At 41.1% G+C, this 21,488-nt stretch overlaps 1 protein-coding gene across 2 annotated transcripts in view; it reads right to left on the bottom strand.

Moving 5' to 3' along the window:
- LOC126297778 (protein BCL9 homolog) overlaps positions 1–21,488 on the bottom strand; it is a 93,075-nt gene that overhangs the window by 31,642 nt on the left and 39,945 nt on the right. For both annotated transcript variants that reach the window (XM_049988956.1, XM_049988957.1), the window contains one exon: positions 10,384–10,822. In XM_049988956.1, the coding sequence (XP_049844913.1) occupies positions 10,384–10,822 (439 nt within the window). The remainder of the gene's footprint in view (positions 1–10,383; positions 10,823–21,488) is intronic.

The raw sequence follows: 21,488 nt of genomic DNA on the forward strand, positions 1-21,488 counted from the left end.
GTCATGGCTGTGTCAGCGAATTCTTAAATGTTGTCATAAAACTGCTTCTGCTACCAGTTACTGCTGCAGTAACTCTTTTTGCATTTGAACTGAGTTCTCTACAAATTTCATCCAGCATAGCGGCTATACAATTGTAGCTATTAGATACAGAAAGTCTCCAACAGGCTACCATTTTTGATTGTCAGTTAAGTTTTATTTCTGAAACTTAATCCTGGTGAAAATAATTTTTCTTTTTCTTGTCAGTGTCTTTGATTAATTACATTTATACCAAACTGTTCAGTACTCCAACAAAATCTGAGTTTTAAACAGAACTGAACACGATAATGGACAGATGAGAAACTTAATAAGATCACTCTCAAGTTTATCTTGTAAAAGATTCTAACACAATACACCATTATCTGTGGCTGTGACAGCTTGAAGTTTTCTTTGTCTTAGTTTAACTTGCTAAGAGTAAGCATGCTATTCTTCAACAGCTTGCTCCCCATGTTTTTATTTTACATGACTCAAAAATTTCGGGGTAGAATTAACATTTGCATTAACTCCAACAACCTTAGGCGAGCAACTCACATACACAGCCACAATACATCTTTTCCTTCAAACATATAGCGTGAAGTCTGAAAAAAACATACTGTCAGGTAGGGCGTATGATGATGGTGTATCTTTTTTGAGTACCTTCATTTCAGCCACTTGATGTTAGCATTTTAGGAGACAGATTTAAAATCTGTTGATGTACACTATTACAAATAACAGAATCCTTACTTTGTCCACACTTTTTGTAGTGCTATGAACATGAGACAACTACAGAATTATATCAAGACCAACATCCAATACCATTAGGAATATTTGAAGAACTGAGGAAGGTATTGCAGATTAGTGCCCTTCAGCTGCATTTTTATCTTCGTCTTGTAGCCTAACTGCTAAAGTCATTTGGCTAAGAAGCATTTTTATATTACATTTGTAACACTATAAAGCTGTCATGAATACAAAGGTTGGTTTGAACTGTGTAATGCTTTGCTGGACCTGGTCCTATTGAAGGTGAAAGCCCATGCTTTTCCATGATCTATAAACAGCCAGTATAGAATAATATGGACTCAAAATCACTAGGTAGTTTTCTAATTAACAAATCACAGCTAGATGTGAAAGGGGCAATAAATGAAACACAAAATCCTACGATCAGAGGTGCATCGAACCCCAGATCTTTAGATTTGTTGAATGGTACTTGCCTACTGAGCTACTGAGTTACACTCCTGTTCAAAGAATTAACAAATTCTTTTTCAAACAGGAACCACATTGAGACACAGGAACAAACACTGATTATATTTAAGAGAGCACTGATCAAGAAATACACAAGCTGTGGTGGTATTGTATGCTACTTGTTAGTAGAGTGACAAATAACAAACTGCAAATAATTATTTGTATTTGCGGAGAGAATAAGTCCTTTATCAATGAATAATTTTCTACACTGTGAGTCATTTGAATAATTTGCATTATTGGTCATGCGTCCATAACATGATTAAAATCTCATAAACAATAGTCATCTGTCTCACTAAGCATTCAGGATGCTATAGAAAGTCTGAAAAAAGCCTGAGAGAAACTGTATATAATACCTTTGGTATTGTAAACATTTAAAACCTTATTTCCCAGCCTCTTCGAATTTGGACCATTTCTAGGTTTACAGATGAAGTCACTCTAAAATTTAATGGCAGGATAAATAATAAAATTATGCAGCTTCTAATATTCAAATGTAGGAGAAGTTAAAGCAGGGAGGAAGATTGTTTTTGAAATCTTGTTGATCTTCATGCCATTAGTGTTTTAAAGCATATTGTATTTACATAATTTCAAAAATGTCAAATGTCCTATGAAATTCAAAAATAAAAGTATCTGTAGCTGAATATTTTCAGTTGCTGATGATTCTGACTGGTACGAATTCAATGTCACATTTGTAAGTATCAGAAAGGAAAAAACAATTTTCAGAGGGTTGGGAAGAGGTTGGAAAGGATGAGCATTGCTGTCAACTAGTGACTGCTAGTGGTGATTAAACTTTTGGAGAAGTGACTAAACCACGTGAAGACACCAATGTTTGAGCATTATAATGATTACATACATGATGAACATCAATGAAGAGACAATAAGACAAATTTAACATGAAAACTTGAACATGGCTAACGCATGATAGTAAAAATGGTCAACATATCACTCCATAACAAAAAGAGACACCTAGAGAAACATATGCTCTGACATCATGAAACAACTAATAAAAGAGTCATACTTGTTGCAAAATGAGATGATATAATGAAACATGGATTTTACAGTATGATCCAAAACACACAAAAAATGCTCTGAAAAAGCCTCACATTGCCAAAATGAAACTCATGGCAATCCTATTCATTTGACATCTGCAGTGAATCATCTTACATAATGTTGTAAAATGTATCAATGACAACATACAAACCTTATCTAACAGGCTGCACAAGTTTATCTAAAACTGGTTGCAAAGAAGTTACTCTACAACATGACTAGTCAGCTACAGGTTTTGAAGGCCAACTGAATTCAGTATAGTTGGGATATCGCACTGTAAATTTCAGCAATCATTAACTGTTATATTGAAAGGTCTCTTGTTTTTGCTGCAGAACTAAAATACAATTATAAGCAATTCAAATCTTATCTTGTCATTTTTGCATAACAATCACATTAACTAGGGCATATAACGAAAAACTTTTGGAAAAGGAAGTAAAAAATTAAATATAAAAATGATAAAGGAGTCCAATATATTCATACCAGCTATTATAAATAGCAAAGCTGCTACCGAAGTACAGGTGCACTACAGAAATGTCATATAGGGGTGCATGATCCTATGATCACTAAATATTATTGCCAATCTACTAAAAACATATGGACAGACAACTAAAGATCTCAAGACAAAGATAATGCTAATTAAAAGATTCTTACTTTTTTGAACATCCTTTGCACCAGCATACAAGATATTTAAAACTAAGGAAATGCATACAAGACTGATTTAAAACTAATACTGTTATGGCAACATCTCTGACCTAAACATATTTTTAAATTATCATTCCAGTTTGTCAGTTCATAGGACATGTTTAAACAACAGTGACATCTATTTATCATGTACTCATCATTTACAAAAGATTGCAATTTTCCAAGTATTTCAATTCCAGTTTAAGACAGTCAAACTTTAGTGTGTTCAATAGGGAAACACCAGCCGAGCTCTATTCAATTGTTGACACATCATGTCATGGAATAAAAATCTTCCATGCACACAGGTTTTTCAATCTGGTTTTGCTTTACTGAATGCAGTATTGTGTGAAAAACTTGCACATTTCATAACATTTTTAAGTTTTCAACTAATGGTCGAGATAATACTGGCACAAGCTGCAGTGCATGCAATGTGGCACAGTGATTATCATCACTGGCTGGTGTGCGGATTGCCAGTTCAAACCCAACCACCAGCAACTGTGTTATTTAGTAAATATCATGTCTGGAAGGTTTTTAAAATATCTCACATTTGTAAATTCTGGAGTATTCAATGTTTATATAAGCACATGCTTTCTCTGTGCAGGAGTCCAGTTCTGTTCTGGCTGTATGCTGGTGTTTGTAATAAATATGCTTTCAGATCTGGACTTCAGAGTCGTTTCAATGTGACATTGGTTAGTGGGGATGCAGGCTACTTCAAAACTTTTACAACACCATGGTTCGAACTACGCAATGTGAAAGACACACACTATGTGATCAAAAGTATCTGGACACCTGGCTGTAAATGACTTACAAGTTCATGGTGCCCTCCACCTGTAATGCTGGAATTCAGTGTGGTGTTGGCCCAACCTTAGGCCTGATGATAGCTTCCACTCTCGCAGGCATATGTTAATCAGGAGCTGGAAGGTTTCTTGGGGACTGGCAACCCATTCTTCAGGGAGTGTGCACTGAGGAGAGGTATCGATGTCGGTCAGTGAAGCCTGGCATGAAGTCAGTGTTCCAGAACATCCCAAAGGTGTTCTATAGGTTTCAGGTCAGGACTCTGTGTAGGCCAGTCCATTACAGGGATGTTAGTGTCGTGTAACCACTCCACCACAGGCCGTGCATTATGAACAGCTGATCAATCATGTTGAAAGATGCAATTGCCATCCCTGAATTGCTCTTCAACCGTGGGAAGCAAAAATGTGCTTAAAACATCAATGTAGGCCTGTGGTGTGATAGTGCCATGCAAAACAACAAGGGGTGCAAGCCTGCTCCATAAAAAACACGACCACACCATTACACCACTGCCTCCGAATTTTACCGTTGGCACTGGCAGATGACATTCACAGGCATTCGCCATACCCACACCCTGCCATCAGATCGCCACGTTGTGTACCGTGATTCGTTTTCCCACTGTTCAATCGTCCAATGTTTACGCTCCTTAAACCAAGCGAGGTGTCGTTTGGCATTTACCGGAGTGATGTTTGACTTATGAGCAGCCGCTCGACCAAGAAATCCAAGTTTTCTCACCTCCCGCCCAACTGTCATAGTACTTGCAGTGGATCCTGGTGCAGTTTGGAATTCCTGTGTGATGGTCTGAATAGATATCTGAGTACTACACATCATGAGCCCCTTCAACTGTCAGCAGTCTCCTGTTAGTCAGCAGACAAGGTCGGTCTGTAAGTTTTTGCGCTGTACATGTCCCTTCATGTTTCCACTTAACTATCACATGGGAAACAGTAGACCTAGGGGTATTTAGGAGTGTCTAAATCTCGCATACAGACATATGACCCAACTGACAGCCAATCACCTAATCACGTTCGAAGTCTGTGAGTACAGCGGAGCACCCCATTCTGCTCTCTCACAAATGTCTAATGACTACTGAGGTCACTGATATTGAGTAACTGGCAGTAGGTGCCAGCACAATGAATGCAATATGAAAAATGTATGTTTGTTGGGGTGTTTGGATACTTTTGATCACATAGTGTAGCTTACACATACAGAAACTGGAATACAAGCAGTACATTGTTCCCACAGTCTGTATATTCAGAAGACCAGTGGATTTCAAGCCAGCAGTAAATCAAGTGCACACAGGCATCCAGCAGTAAATCAAGTGCACACAGGCATCCATCATCACTGTTCTCCTGAGATGCTGTGCTGAAAGGATTCAACTGGACACCAAATACAACAGGTGGGAGGACATGACGTGTTTAATAAATGTGTATTTCAACAGCACAGCACAGCAGTGGTTTGAGCACAATGAAGAGAAGCTTAATAGCTGAAACCGAGCCCAAGCTGAACTGAAGAGAACGTTTGGCGACAATCAGCAACACGTACACTTGGCACAAGAACTACTGAAGAGTACTTCATGGGAAAATAAATGTAGAATGTTTTGGCCCTATGGCAAACTGTGAAACCAAATATGACAGAAACTGGCAAAGTCTAACAATTACTGAAAGGAAATGCAGAAGACACGTACCAAGTTCTCCTGGTAAATTATTTCACAACTGAGGAATTCATCAAGTGGTGGCAGTGCATCAAGGAAATGAAACAGAAAAGAATTGGACAAAAGAAGTATGACTGGGTCCTGTAGGTGGTCTCTATGGTAGTTGTGCAAGATCACTATGACCTCACCCCCCTCACATGCCGAGTAGTGAGAAACGAAATACAGCATTTTATGGCAACCAGAACTATCAAATTGAGTAAGAAAGAGGTAGCAACCATTAATATCAACCTGACCCACTAAGTGAATGTTGAACAAGTGGTGTACAGATCCTTAGCACCAACCTCTGCCACCAGCCAGGAAGAATGAATGCAACCAACTCAAGACTTATGCTGCAACCATTCAATGACAACCCAGCACCCAACCACAGCAGGTAAAACTAACTCCAATGCCAAGTGTAACATCCTATAGAAGAACAGACATTTGGGGGACAGAGGACAACACACTGGTATGTTTCCACTGTGGACATAAACACACTACTGCATAGAAAGAAGGCAAATTTTTGATGATTGTCATGCTGTCAGATGTCAACTGTCATAACAATTCCATTCATGACAGTCAACTGCAGGTTATTATACACGATCTGTGGGATGAAACTCATTGACATACTCTGGATGAGGTCGCTCTCCGACTGTAGCTGTTTAATGTCATCATAAAGATGTACCACCCAATCACTTAGCTGCCACCTTCAGAAGACTAACCGATACAACCATCTATGGAGGTAAGGCTGCCACAGGTGCAACTCCTCCATGTAGGACTGTCACCAAGATTTGACGAAATCTCACTGATGTCACCATTTAAGGCAACACTGTCTGGGCAGTAATTGACCCAGAGGCTTCCCAGTCTGATATGTTGGGTGCTCATCATGGTTAGCTGAAGAAGACAATGTTCCTCGATATGACACCACTTGCGCAAAGTGTCACAAGTGAGAAATACATTCAGCTGAAAGGAACATGTATTGTACAAATAACTATCAATGACAGAACACAACCCTTCAAATTTGGTGTTTTAGCAGAATGTAGTCATAATGTTATTAACAGATGGAACTTCTGGCAATCATCATACGCTGTCATAGACTATGGAGGATCAGAGCTCTACACTGGCGAAGCTATTCTGACAAGCACACATGACAAATAATTGCTGGTGGTTACGCTTGAACTGGTGACCCACAGCATGTCAGGAAATGAACCACTTAAACGCTTTTTGCTCACAATCCTGATCCATTAATTTTGCATTGCACTGTAATTGTTTTGACTTCTACCAGACACAGTCTGTTTTGTTTTACTTTAATACCTTGTGACATGTTATGAGCGTGCACTGCTCTTCATCAGGTATTTTATTGCATGCATGCTCATCACCAGGTATTTTATTGCACACATATGAAAGCTGAAATAATCTATAGCTAACTTGTGTTTCCAAATGCATCCAATTAAATGCCTGATGATGATGCTCAAAAATTATTGCAATTTATTAAATTAAAACAAAATAAATAATGTTACAGACAGCAATAGAAAAAAAACTTTTATTCACAAGTCACAGCATTTAAAATTAGCCATTCGTTATATTTAAGAACTCCTTCACAGAAATATGAAGCCTCAAACAATAAATAGAATTTTCATGAAATTATAATTGGTGTCTCCTCACAAGATTGTAGAATTCATTGATTTCATTATAGTTGTAATCATAACTGCTAACAATTCAGAATCTCATTCAATGAGGTGATAAACGAGCTAGAGACCAGTTTAAAAATGGAAATAAATCAGATGTCTGCATACTACTTTAGATTTTATCCCACATCTCAGCTATTTGTACACATCCTCTCTGTAAGTAAAGAAAAGGAAATATAATGAAAATGAACTGCAGTCTTTTAAAAATTTCTTTAATTAAAATTTGGTCTCACAACTGTTATGTTCAACACAACAGTATTATATGTAGTTCCTTCAGGATTGGCTTATTTACTTGGATGCACTTGTGGACTTACACGCAGCACTTCACTTCATGCTTCTGAGCAAGTTGTATTTTCCAGAGTGAATATATGCACTCTTGTTTCATGACACAAATTTGTCTACTGCTAACATGCAGGACCAGAGGAAAAATGGTCAGCTTTTTTCCATTCCTGATGCTGCAATAATGGGCCAATCACAAAACATTTCATCTAATGAGTACCTTAATATGACCTCGAATTGTTCAATAAAATAAAGAGTGTACACTTTCCTCTTACACTGTTCTTCAAAATAAGAGCCTGCTATCAAGATACAAGTTGCAATATAAAGAAATATATATGTTGCATCAATATAAAGATATATATATGTTACAGAATTCTGTATCAGGTTTATACATTCTTATTACATCAATGAAAGTGGAACTGGTGGCCTAGTGGAAAAGTGTGTGCCTGGAAACTTAGAAGCACAGAAATTTTTGTCTGTCTTTAACCTAGCTTTCACTTCTCAATGATGTGAAGACACATCAGGAAAGACACAAGGTTAAGATTCCAAGTTAAACTGTAGGTCTCCTTTTCTCAGTAGGATTACCAAGATAGGTTAGGGCCACCCAAGTAACTGAAGTAGCATCTAATTGAAAGACTTGCACCGCACGATCAAGTTACATGAAAATTCTTTTCTTTATACCAGTAAACGTGTTTATGGGCTACCCTTGTCGCAAAATGTAGAATATGAAATGTCTAAACATACTTTAAAATATGTGCTCACAAATCCATCAAAGTTACTACTCAGTTGCAGTTCAGTTGACAAGTGACATTTCATTTGTGTAATTCAATTCGTGATAGAAAAATATTCACTATGAGGACTCAACTTCTGAACACATGCACAAAAACATGTTTTACCACACTACTTTCATATAAAAATTGCTCATCACTAACAAAAAGTATCACATAAACAGCCTAAAAGACATGCCCTCATTGGCGGTGTGTCTGTACATTGATCGTATTAACAGAGTTGGAATCTATTCCAGTTCACCTCCCACTTTCAGCCAATTGCTTAGCACAATGTACTCTCCTTACATAGAATTAAATTTAATGTTTCAACACTGTTAAAATTTTGTTCCTTTGTGGGTCCACAGCCTACAACAGACCATGTTTTCATTTGTTTAAAAATTTTGGTTTACTCGATTCCTTCACGGAAACATTGTTGTTATAAAAATTATGTTCTCTGCCTCATTTCCTATATGTTCCACTTTTTGTTATTGTTATTGTTATTCAAATGAGTGGCATGTCTAGAGGTGCCTTTAATTGGGCCATATTTTACAATGATATTTCACCACTATAGTGTTGCTGTCAACACTGCTGAAATAAATGGCAATTTTGCAGTATGGCTGGCAATATTGAAGACTTTGCAATCTGTTGCAGGTAGCTGCCGACATACTGCCAGTGTTGTCCACCAAGAACAGAGAATATCTCATACTGTCCTTGTCTGTAAGCACTTCCCTCTCACTCTCACCTTTGTTTCATACTTATCTCACCGAGAGTGCCGCTGTCAAGGGTCAGAGTGAAAAAAACATCAATTCTCTTTTGTTCGAAAGTTTCCGTGCGTAAAGAAAGGCACATTTTTGAAGTTGTTTGTTGTTGTGAGTTTTTTATGTATGCACTGAAGAAGAGGACAAACAAGAGAATTATGAACTTTATATAAATGCGATTCGGCTACGACCAGAGTTATGGGACATTGAAATTAATGTATACAAAGATCAAACTCTCGAAAAAAGAGAACAGTTGGCAACCTGTTGCTGCTGAAGTGAGAACAGCACTTGATAAAGCACACAAAAACTTTCAAATCCTTCAAACCTATGCCAAATGCTGGGTAAAAATACTGGACAAGAAGAGGGGAATCACAGGTGGTTCTTCATCCACAAGGTTTGCATTTCATACTACCTCAAGATGTAACTGAAGCAGGAATTGATAATGTAAATAGTGATATGTGCTGGCGAATAAAAATAAAATGAAAATTGTGTTCTTACTTCAAACTTCCACAAATGAACTCTTTCAGTCATACCAAACCACTGCAAACTTCTGGCACCACGAGGATTATTGACAAATACTGAAATTTAAACAGGTATATAAATTTCCATATGAATCATCAATGGCAAAAAACTGAAGGTACAAACTCTAGTCTCGAGTCTCGGTCCGGCACACAGTTTTAATATGCCAGGAAGTTTCAAACTCTATCACACTTGTATCAGTTTTAGCAATTCTCTGACAGATTGCTTGTACAGGATATTCAAAACAGTGTTTCGATAGTCTGGTAAAATTCTGGAACAGGCATGTATCCAGTTCAGTAATCCAATTTTCTGAAGCATTCTGCTAATTTAAAAAGAATGTTTCCACAAATCCTAATTTCTCTTGTTCTTTCTAACTTCATTCCTTTTGTAGTGTGAAAATAGGAGAGTCACACTTACTTTCTAAAGCTCATGCTCATCCATTTTGTTGCAATAGTGTGGCCCCTTCTAAACTTGTCTGGTCCAGAAATGTACTGCTGTGAACATTAATGGGCAAAAGTGGCTGGTAATGTTGCAGGACATGTGGCTGCAATTTGAGTGGCCACATTGTCGCTGGACAAAATTGTCAGGATATATTGTCAGCAATATGCACATAAATGTACCTTAATAATTTAAGGGTAGATTCAGCAAGGTTCACATGCCAATCAGGACTTCTATTTAGTTTTTACAGCATTCACTACTCTTAAACATTGCGTTTGGACAGTTTTCTTAGTCATTTTTTTTAAATTTTATACTAACATATTATTGAAATTTCTTGGATATCTAGTACACCAATGACAACCTAGTACCTTTTTAGTAACATGAAAGACCTTTAAAGTAAATTATAAATAATAACTCTATACAAGGTAGCCTACATTTCGATATGTACTTGATTTTGTGCCACAAAGTTACAATACCTGTCAGAGACGGTTGCTGTACATCACTTGGGCTGTGATGCATCATAGGATTTGCAGTTGGTGATCCTCCCATAAGACACGGTGTATCCTTTACTGGTCCGCTGCTGGGGCAAGGAGGGATCATTACATTATTGCCATTGTTACTCGCTACAGAAGTACTACAGCTACTAGGGGCAGCATTGGTAATGTTTGTATTTGTGCTGCTTGTTGCAGTATTGTTGTTGCTTGTGCAGATGCCACTCGTACTGACAATTGGTGTACTGCTATTAGTGGGAGTAACACTGTTGTTGTTGCTTGTGGCATTATTGTTGTTAGCATTGTTGTTGTTGCTGGCCCCATTATTGCCACTGCTGCCACTGTTGGCACCACCCATTCCAGAGCCACTGGTAACACTGCTGTTGCCAACAGTACTACTCACAGTATTGCCAGCACATGTACTCTGTAAAAGACATAACAATTTATTTCACTAACAGTACTTCAACAAATCATTCATATTCAGCTTAGAAATGAATATTTGTTCCAATTCTATTTTATTTATCTTTTGTTTGTTCTTCAAGATATTCATAAGAATGGCAATTAGCACAGTTATATTGCACTGCGTAAAAGAACTTAAGTATATCATAATTAGGCTTGATGGGGTACAAATGTTAATAGCCAGTATCAATGCAAAAGGACCTTTGCTATAACAATTGGAACAAGGGATTGAACATCACACAGAAATATAAATATTCCTTACACTTTTCTGCAATAACTTACATAAGCAACAGATCCACTGAATCAAAGGCACATACATCTCACTTGATGGAATCACGGATTTGCTTAATTGGACTGAGGTCATGGGACTGAGTGGGGCACACAAGCACAACCATGTCCATGGAACATTCCTCAAACAATTTTGACACTTTTCAGGACAGAGAGGGTGGTGCATTGTCTTGATCAAGGTACCGATAGACTACAAGAGCTGTACTCGAACAAAATGATGCAAATGATCCAACAGTAGGTTCCTCTGTCATTCCACGGTAGGACACGATGGTCGATATATAAGAGGCCTCTTTCACCCCCTGTAAATATCCCCCATATGAGACACCCCCAAAGCCCCTCCTTGAATGGTGTCCTGTTGCTAACCAGGATGCATAGCCTTACATGGCTTTTTTTTTTATGTAATCAAGCTCCATTACCTGCATGTACCAACATGCACCCTTCTTCGTGTTTTCAATGGCACTGTTCCCACACTCATATTATCTGTAGTAGGAGCTTTCTTGTAGAATGTAAATACTTTTAGATTAAAGAAGACCACCCACTGAAAAGCAGAAGTGTTGAGTTGTCGATAGGCACACGCCAAAGAAAGAAAACTTCCTTTGATGCGCCAGAGTAACTAACTAACTAACCAACTCACACACAACTATGCACCTAAATGGTCCCAGCTGAAATAACAGTGCCAATGCTATTTTTCAGCACAGGGACTGGTTGTGGTGGAGGCAATGTCAGGCGGAGCAGGTAGAGGGACAGGGAGGCACGAGGCAGGAAGAAGGACTAGGGGTGGGTGGCTAGCACTTCAGAGGCACGCCAGCTAGCCAGCTAGGAATGCGGGAAGGAGGGGTGGTGCGTATATGGACCGGCACGATTGTAGTGGCTGGTGGGACGCAGTACACGTTGAAGGTGACATGGGGACGTGAACTGGGAGGGGGTGGAAAGGACAGAGGTAGGGCAAAACGTTGGGTGGGTGGCACAAGGATAATGGGTTATCTGAGAGTGAGGTCAGGATGATTATGTAGTAGAGGGCATGTTGTAAGAATAACTTCCACCTGCGAATATCAGAGATGTTGGCGGTGGAGGGAAGGATCAGATGGCTCAGGTCATGTAGCAGCCAATGAAACTGAGCATGATATGCCCCCAAGAGGTTAACTTTGTTCTTGGCAACAGTTTGGCGGTAGCCATTCATCCTGGTTGACACATGGCTGGCAGTTATACCAGCATAAAAAGCTGTGCAGTGTTTGCAGCAGAGTTGATGTATAACATGGCTGCTTTCGCAGGTGGCATGGCCTCTGACAGGGTGTGATAAGCCTGTGACAGTACTGGAGGAGGAGGTACAGCATTGGTGGATTGAGCAGGTCTTGCACCTTGGTCTACCACAGGGATAATATCTCTGTGTCAAGGGGTTGGGAGTAAAAGTGGCATAGGAAGGGACTGGGATGCTGTATAGGTTGGGTGGGCAATGGAACTTCACTTTAGGAGGGGTGGGAAGGATCTTGGGTTGGATGTTCATCATTTCAAGATCGGATGAGATATAATCAAAGCACTGGCAAAGGATGTGGTTCAGTTGTTACTGTCCAGTGTGATATTGGGTGACAAGGGGGCACTCTTTTGTAGCTCATTCTTGGGGATGGTGGGAGAACTGGGGGTGTGTTAGGATATGACACAGGAAGTCTGTTTGTAGACTAAGTTTGGAGGGCATTACCTGTCTGTGAAGAACTTTGCAAGGCCCTCAGCATACTGGGTAAGTGAGTTCTCGTCTCTACAGATACATTGTCCACAGATGGCTAAGTTCTATGGGAGTGTGGGAGCAATTTTTAGGTGTGGAAGGGATGGCAGTTGTCGAACTGCAGGTACTGGTGGTAGTTAGTGGGTTCATTGTGGACAGAGGTGTGGATGGAGAGGTAAAGGTCAATGCCCAGGAAGGTGGTGCGTTAGGTAGAGGAGGATCTGGTGATGCAGGTGGTAGAAAAGGTGTTGAGTTTGTGAAAGAAGATGGATAGCATGTCTTGGTCCTGAGTTCACGTCATGAAGATATCATCAATGAATCTGAACCAAACTATATGTTGGGGAGTTTTGGTAGGCTACGAAGGTTTCCTCTAGGTGGACCACAAACAGGTTGACATGAAAAGGCACCATGCAGGTATCCATGACTTACCATGGATTTGTCTGCACACTTTACCTTCAGAGGAAAAGCAGTTGTGGATCAGGATATGTGGTAAGGTGTATAAGTAATGACATGGTGAGTTTGGAGTCTGAAGGACATTGGGAAAGGTAGTGTTTGATACCGGTGAGGCCATGTGCATGAGGGATATTGGTGTATATGGAGGTTAGTAGTGAGGTCATGGGCATGAGGGGTGTTGGTGTATATGAAAGTCGGTGGCAAGGCCATGGGCATGAGGAATGTCGGTGTATATGGAGATATCAACACTGATGAGCAGGGATCCTTGAGGTAAAGGGGTGGGGATGGTGGAAACTCAGTGAAGGAAGTGCTTAGTACCTTTGATGTGAGAGGCTAAATTTTGGGCAATTGATTGGCAGTGTTGGTCAACGAGAATGGAAATTCAGCTATGATGTGGCATCCAGTGTTGTTGGGGTGAGGAGGGAGATGGACTCAGGTGAGAGGTTCTGGAAAGGGTCTATAGATTTCAGCAGGGATTGAAGGTTATGTTGGATGCTCGAGATGGGATCACTCTGGCAGAGCTTGTGGGTGGAGCCGTCAAACAGTTGGCAGAGGTCTTGTGTCAGGTAGTCGCTGTGACTCATCACAACAGCCTTTGTCCATAGGAAGGATGATTAGATCTGGATCTTTTTTCGAGTTGTGTATGGGTGTCTTTTCTTCTGCCAAAAGGTTAGTGCTCTTAGGACCTGAGGAATTATGGTGAGGCGAAGTTGGAGGTAAGGAATTCCTGGAAGCTGACCAGGGTTAGTTAGGCAGGAGAGGAACGATCATGGTTGGCTGGTGGTATGAATTGGGAGAGGCAAGGTTCCATGTTGGCATGAGGTTGGCTTCAGTTGGAAAGATTGTGGCAAAGAAGAGTTTCCAATGTAGGGCTTAGGAGAAACTGAGAGTAGGTCTTTGGCAAGTCCAGCATGGTTAAAACTGGGTGTAGGACTGAAGGTTCTGTGGGACTGTTGTTTTTAGTGGAGATGTCAACAATAATGTTTTCGGTTTGCTTGTTTTCTGGATGTTGTGGTTTTTGGGAGGAAGATTTGGAAGATGTGGTACAATGATGAGGTCAAGCTAGGCAGGGTCTGGATGCTATGAGGGGTTAATGAGGGATTCATTGTATGTAGGATGGGTGTTGATGGACAGTGATGTCCCAATGTGGGAGTAGAATGTCGACAAGCTGGGCAGTTTATGGAGGTGGTGTATAGAATGCAACCCCAGGCGTTGGAGTGCAAAGATTTCCATTTCAGAGATTTTAATACATAGTGAGAATTGCACTGTAACACTACCTTGTAGAGGAAATAGAGGTGGTTCTGGAACACATGTGCCATGTAGACTTATTCTGCAGTACCTGACTCCTGAGGGATAGGGACTGATGGAAACTGAAAAGGTGAAGGTTGTTGTGAAAGAAGGTGTGGGACACAGAGAAGGGGTTCTTTATGGTTAGACCATAGGGGGTGGGGGGGGGGGGGGACTGAAAGGTTGAGACAGCATTTAAAGAACACGATGTGGGACTGGGTTTTAGTTAGGGAAAGGGATACATATCTGAACTGCCTCACATATAAATGCTTCACAAAGGCCTTCACACAGAGGCAATACCCTCTAAACCTAGTCCACAAACAGATTTCCCTTTCCATATCCTAGCACATCCCCAGTCCCCCAACCATACTCATGAAACAGCTACAAAAAAACTTCCCCCTCATCACACATCACCACCCTGGACAGGAACAACTGAACCACACTCTTTGACACAGCTTTCACTATCTCTCATTCTGCCCTGAAATGAGGGAACTCCTCCTAAAGTGATGTTCCATCACCCACCCAACCTACACAGCATCCTAGTCCATTTATTTGCCTCTTCCACTCACAATCCCTTGAACAGAGATAATATCCCTGTGGCAGACAGAGGCGCAAGACCAGCCCAATCCATCCACCCAGCATCTCCTACCCCACTCCTGTCACAGCCTATTAAACACCACCTCTCCTAGTGTCCTTCAGACTCCAAACTCACCAGGTCATTCCTTATACACCTTACCACATATCCTGATCCACAACTGCTTTTCCTCTGAAGGTAAAGTGTGCAAACAAATCCATGGTAAGTCATGGATACCTGCATGGTGCCTTTTCATGTCAACCTGTTTATGGTCCACCTAGAGGAAACCTTCGTAGCCTACCAAAACTCCCCAACATATAGTTTGGTTCAGATTCATTGATGATATCTTCATGACGTGAACTCAGGACCAAGACATGCTATCCATCTTCTTTCACAAACTCAACACCTTTTCTACCACCTGCATCACCAGATCCTCCTCTACTTAACGCACCACCTTCCTGGGCATTGACCTTTACCTCTCCATCCACACCTCTGTCCACAATGAACCCACTAACTACCACCAGTACCTGCAGTTCGACAACTGCCATCCCTTCCACACCTAAAAATTGCTCCCACACTCCCATAGAACTTAGCCATCTGTGGACAATGTATCTGTAGAGACGAGAACTCACTTGCCCAGTATGCTGAGGGCCTTGCAAAGTTCTTCACAGACAGGTAATGCCCTCCAAACTTAGTCTACAAACAGACTTCCTGTGTCATATCCTAACACACCCCCAGTTCTCCCACCATCCCCAAGAATGAGCTACAAAAGAGTGCCCCCTTGTCACCCAATATCACACTGGACAGTAACAACTGAACCACATCCTTTGCCAGTGCTTTGATTATATCTCATCCGATCTTGAAATGATGAACATCCAACCCAAGATCCTTCCCACCCCTCCTAAAGTGAAGTTCCATTGCCCACCCAACCTATACAGCATCCCAGTCCCTTCCTATGCCACTTGTACTCCCAACCCCTTGACACAGAGATATTATCCCTGTGGTAGACCAAGGTGCAAGACCTGCTCAATCCACCAACGCGGTACCTCCTACTCCAGTACTGTCACAGGCTTATCACACCCTGTCAGAGGCCATGCCACCTGCAAAAGCAGCCATGTTATACATCAACTCTGCTGCAAACACTGCACAGCTTTTTATGCTGGTATAACTGCCAGCCATGTGTCAACCAGGATGAATGGCTACCGCCAAACTGTTGCCAAGAACAAAGTTAACCTCTTGGGGGCATATCATGCTCAGTTTTATTGGCTGCTACATGACCCTTCCTTTGAAGGGATGGTTTACAAACAAATCGGTGGCACAGCCATAGGCACCTGCTTGGTGCCCTCCTATGCCAACCTGTTTATGGTCCATCTAGAGGAAACCTTCCTAGCCTCCCAAAACTCCCCAACCCCTAGTCTGGTTCAGGTTCACTGATGATATCTCCATGATGTGGACTTTGGGCCAAAACACACTATCCATATTCCTTCACAAACTCAATACCTTTTCTGTCACCCACTTCACCCGCACCATCCACACCTCTGTCCACATTAAACCTCATAAAGGCCTTCACACACAGGCAATACCCTTCAAACACAGTCCACAAACAGATTTCCTATTCCATATCCTAACACATTCCCAGTCCTCCCACCATCCCTAAGAGCCACCAACAAAAGAGCATCCCCATCACCCAATATCATCCCGGACAGGAACAGCTGAACCATATCCTTTGCCACAGCTTTGATTATGTGTTATTCTGTCCTGAAATGAAGGACAATCTCCCCAACCCCAACATCCTTCCCACCCCTCCTAAGGTGATGTTACATCACCCACCCAACGTACACAGCATCCTAATCCATCCCTGTGCCACTCACACTCGCAACCCCTTGACAAGGGAACGGGAGATGCAGACCAAGGTGCAAGACCTGCTCAATCTACCCACTCAGCACCTCCTACTCCAGTCCTGTCACAGGTTTATCCTACCCCATCAGAGACCAGGCCACCTGTGAAAGCAACTCTGTTGCAAACACTGCACAGTTTTTTGTGCTGGTCTGACTACCACCCAGTTGTCCACCAGGATGAATGGGCACCACCCAATTGTTGTCAAGAACAAAGTTGACCACCCAGGGGCACAACACACAGCTGAGCACAAAATACTAAATTTCATAGGCTGCTACACAACCTGAGCTACCTGGATCCTTCCCTCCACCATCAGCTTCTCTGAACTACACAGGTGAAAATCCAACAGTCTGCCCTTCCTTTATCCTGTCAAACACTCCCAATTCCCATCCCCATATTGCCCATGTGCCACTTCCCACTGGCCACTACAGTCGTGCCAGACCATACACCTGCCACACATCCCTCCTGCATTCCTAGCTGGCAAACCCTCGGCCTCTCTCCGAGCCACTAGCCGCCTGCCCCTAGTCCTTCTCCCGCTTCCCTCTACCCACCACATCTGACACTGCCTCCACAACAATCAGTCCATCTGCCAAAAAATAGCAGAGGCACTGTTAATTCAGTTAGCAAGATGTAGGTGCATAGGTGCGTGTATGCATGTGTATGATTGTGTACTTTAGTCTAGCTCATCAAAGGATAACTACAAAAGCTAGCAAGTTTTCTTTCTTTTGTGCATGCCTATCAACAACTCAACTCTTCTGCTTTTCAGTGAATGGCCTCCTTTAATCCAAATGTATTTTCATGTTAGCATCTGTAACATGCAATGAGTAAAGTACACGTGTGGAGCAGTTGTATCTGTACCCCAGTGCAAGGAGGCAGATCTAAAAAGCATCTGCGTACAGTGGTTGTTATTGCCCACCACTGTACTGATAAATGTTTTGTCTCTCTAATTTTTTTCTTTCCACTACTGTGGCTCATCTACCATTGTCCATGACCCCTTCCCCAAGAATCAGGGCCCACACAGTACACTCTTCAAACAACATCATGTGAAAAGTCTAGTGGGTCAATAACCTAAGAGATATTGAGAGCTATGCATTATCAGGTACCCACTATATGGACACAATTAAATGCACTGCACATTGCGTGCATTGGCCACCCTACACTTCACTTTCATACTGACACACAAGACTAAGTCTGATCACATTCCAATCACTTGACACAACAAACTACACCAGACTATCACTAAGCTGACCAGCTGTCACACATATGGGTACTAGACTAGCAAAAGAGCCAAATTATTGAGAGTGACTGAAATTTAGTTTAAAAACATTGGAACTATACTTTTTTAAATCCATAGACACATTAATTTTCACAGCAAACTTAGTCTGTGAGTGTGTCCATATACTGCAGTATCACAGTATTATGAAACATGTCTCGAGATTTTAGTTCTTGCACTGATGATAAGCGACGGAAGTACACTTTATCATGCAACTGCTTTATAAGCATTATATTGGTACTGCATATATCTGGCTTTTGTGTAATGAACTCCACAAAGATGTCTACTGCTTCAACATCAGCACTGAAAGAAATCTCCATGCTCTCTCCTCCAATGTCCTGCTCTTCATCACTGCTTTCCTGCATGCTGTTGATTATTTCTTCGTCTAGCTCACAATTTTCCCCTTTTAGCCACTTAGCATCATCATCATCATCATCATCATCAATTTTTCCTCCTCCTGGAAGCTTGTTGAATATGTCAGTGTATAAAGTGTCAGCATTTGATGATTTTTAATTGACCGGCTCATTGCTGTTGCTCAACATAGTTTCCATCTCTGTATCAACGGATGTTCAAGCTTTTCTCCAGCTTTCCATTATGTTAGCATTCTCCAGTGTTAGCCTCTGTTTCTGCTGTTTGGAACACAAAATGACTTACGCTGATTGCATCCAACACCTTCAGTATAGCATTGGTAGAGTCTTTTCACATTCATTCTGCAAGGAGAGTAGTAGTGCATAACCTGATTCCAAAATTCCCTGGTCAGTGGGTTAGTGTTCTGTGTTTCCTTTTAGAAACCATGATACTGAACTGTACACTGGGTGACAGAAAGAGTGCATGTATACCATTGGACTATAGACTCACATCGGAAAGATGGCTTGACAGCAATGTCACTTACAAGGATAGCTCTCAGTGCAAGCTTTTTCTTTCAGCACTTTTTCTCAGAGCTGGCACAAATGTTTCGCAGAACCACTGACAGAATATTTCTCTTTCCATCCATGCTTTCTTCTGAGCACAATATTGCAACAGTAATTCATCTGTATCACAGTGTTGAAAGCAATGTGAATGTTAGGTCTCGACAATCACCATGAACAGTAGTTCATGACTTGCATTTCCGTTACAACATGCCATGCCATTAATGTTGTGCACCATTTCTGTTATTTGCACCCATGAGATTCCTTCTTGTTCTTGGCAACTAACATTTCTGAACAAAACACTTCGTGAAAGATGCCAGGTTCATTGGCATTGTACATAGCATCAGTAGTAAAATCTTCTCCCTATATTATCTTCTGTATCTTCTCCACAGACTCTTTGTATCTTCCTTGTTAGCCAAGTAACTTTTTCAAGTACATTGTACATAGTATCAGTAGCAAAATCTTCTCCCTATATTATCTTCCGTATCTTCTTCACAAACTCTTTGTATCTTTCTTTTCAGCCAAGCGACTTTTTTCCGGTGACTGTCAGCAGCCACATGCTTTGCCATTTGCTCCAGTTTGATAGCAAACCTCTGCCTGCAGCAAACAAGTTACTGGCACCAAGTTGTGTGTTAAATGCAACTGCTGTTTCCTTTATTATTGGATCACTGACTGGAATTCCTTTGCTGTGTTGTTTTATGGACCATCTGTACAGATTAATGTCCAGTTCTTCATTCTCACCCTACAGCATAACCTTCCGTTTTCCTAACAAACTCTCCATTTGGGTCGTGTACTGTCGAATAATGTGTTGTTTCTTTTTTAATGTCATAAATGGCTCTAAGCACTATGGGACTTAACATCTGAGGTCATCAGTCCCTTAGACTTAGAAATACTTAAACCTAACTAACCTAAGGACATCACACACATCCATGTCCGAGGCAGGATTCAAATCTGCGACCGTAGCAGCAGCGCGCTTCCTGACTGAAGCGTCTGGAACTGCTCGCCCACAGCGGCCGGCGTTATGTCGTGAATAGTTGCACATCTGACACTGTACTCAGCAGTAATGGTCATTTATGTTATAGTGACTGGAGGCCCAATGTGGACTAGATTAATGAAAAGCCAGTCTATGTAAGACTGGATTAGCGAGAGTTTAGCATATTCTATTTGCCACAGAGGCAGAAGAACTCTTTTTCCAGCACTGCAGTTTTTTCTAAACCAGTTGCTTATTAATGTAATATGCACTCCACTGAAATGTCTGTCTCTCTGGAACTAGTATATTATATGCTCTGTTAATTGCTCTAGCAGTACACATCCTTACACAGATACATCAAAATACTTTCATCCCACACAAATGACAGATAATAATACAGCACCTAATTCACCTGTTGAGAGTCAAGTAAAGTGACGTCACTTGTAAACTGCTTTACTTACAAGACAAATACAACTCCACAATTATTCACTGAGTCCAGGATCATTCACCAGTACTCACTGGAGACAAAAATCAAGGCAATTAATGGCTAAGGCTACTTCAGTTGAGATTCTTAAATGTGGTATTTGCTTGGAATTCATTTGAATTCATTTGTCTTAGTAAAACAGAGGCTCTCAAAAATCCAGTCTCCGGAGTAGATGAATTCAGATCTCGGACGTACATTGTACCCTGGAGTGTAAGGTGTATATGCTGATCTTCACCTCTCCGATGTTTTCATTACACCTCCAGTTCAATAACCCACTGGATCCCAGTAGTTCCTCCACATCACCCCTCCAATACTTAGGATGTGTAGTGGTTAAGACACTGCACTCACATCGAACGCTTTATTTCTTATGACATCAAGTTTGATGAGACATTATTCTTGTAAAACAATAAATGGGTATCCAATATAGCAGGAATTCTTTTTATTCCATGACTACCGGTTTCAGCGAAACTAAAGCCACCATCATCGGATCTTAGGACACATACAGGTCATAACATCAAGGAATACAATGGTGACATTAATAGTTGCCTATAACACACAGGCCTCACAAAATTGTCTTGAGTAGCACATAGGGGTCCAAGAGAGATGACATCATAAATGTTAAGTGTCTCCCTCACATGCAAGCGCATACTAGATACCTCTCTTGGACGCCTATGTGCTGCTCACGACAATTTTGTAAGGCCTGAGTGTTATAGGCATCTATTAATATCACCATTGTTTGCCTTGATGTTGTAACCTGTATGTGTCCTAAGATCCGATG

The sequence above is a fragment of the Schistocerca gregaria genome, chromosome X (assembly GCF_023897955.1).
Source record: "Schistocerca gregaria isolate iqSchGreg1 chromosome X, iqSchGreg1.2, whole genome shotgun sequence".
In the NCBI taxonomy this organism is placed as follows: Eukaryota; Metazoa; Arthropoda; class Insecta; order Orthoptera; family Acrididae; genus Schistocerca; species Schistocerca gregaria.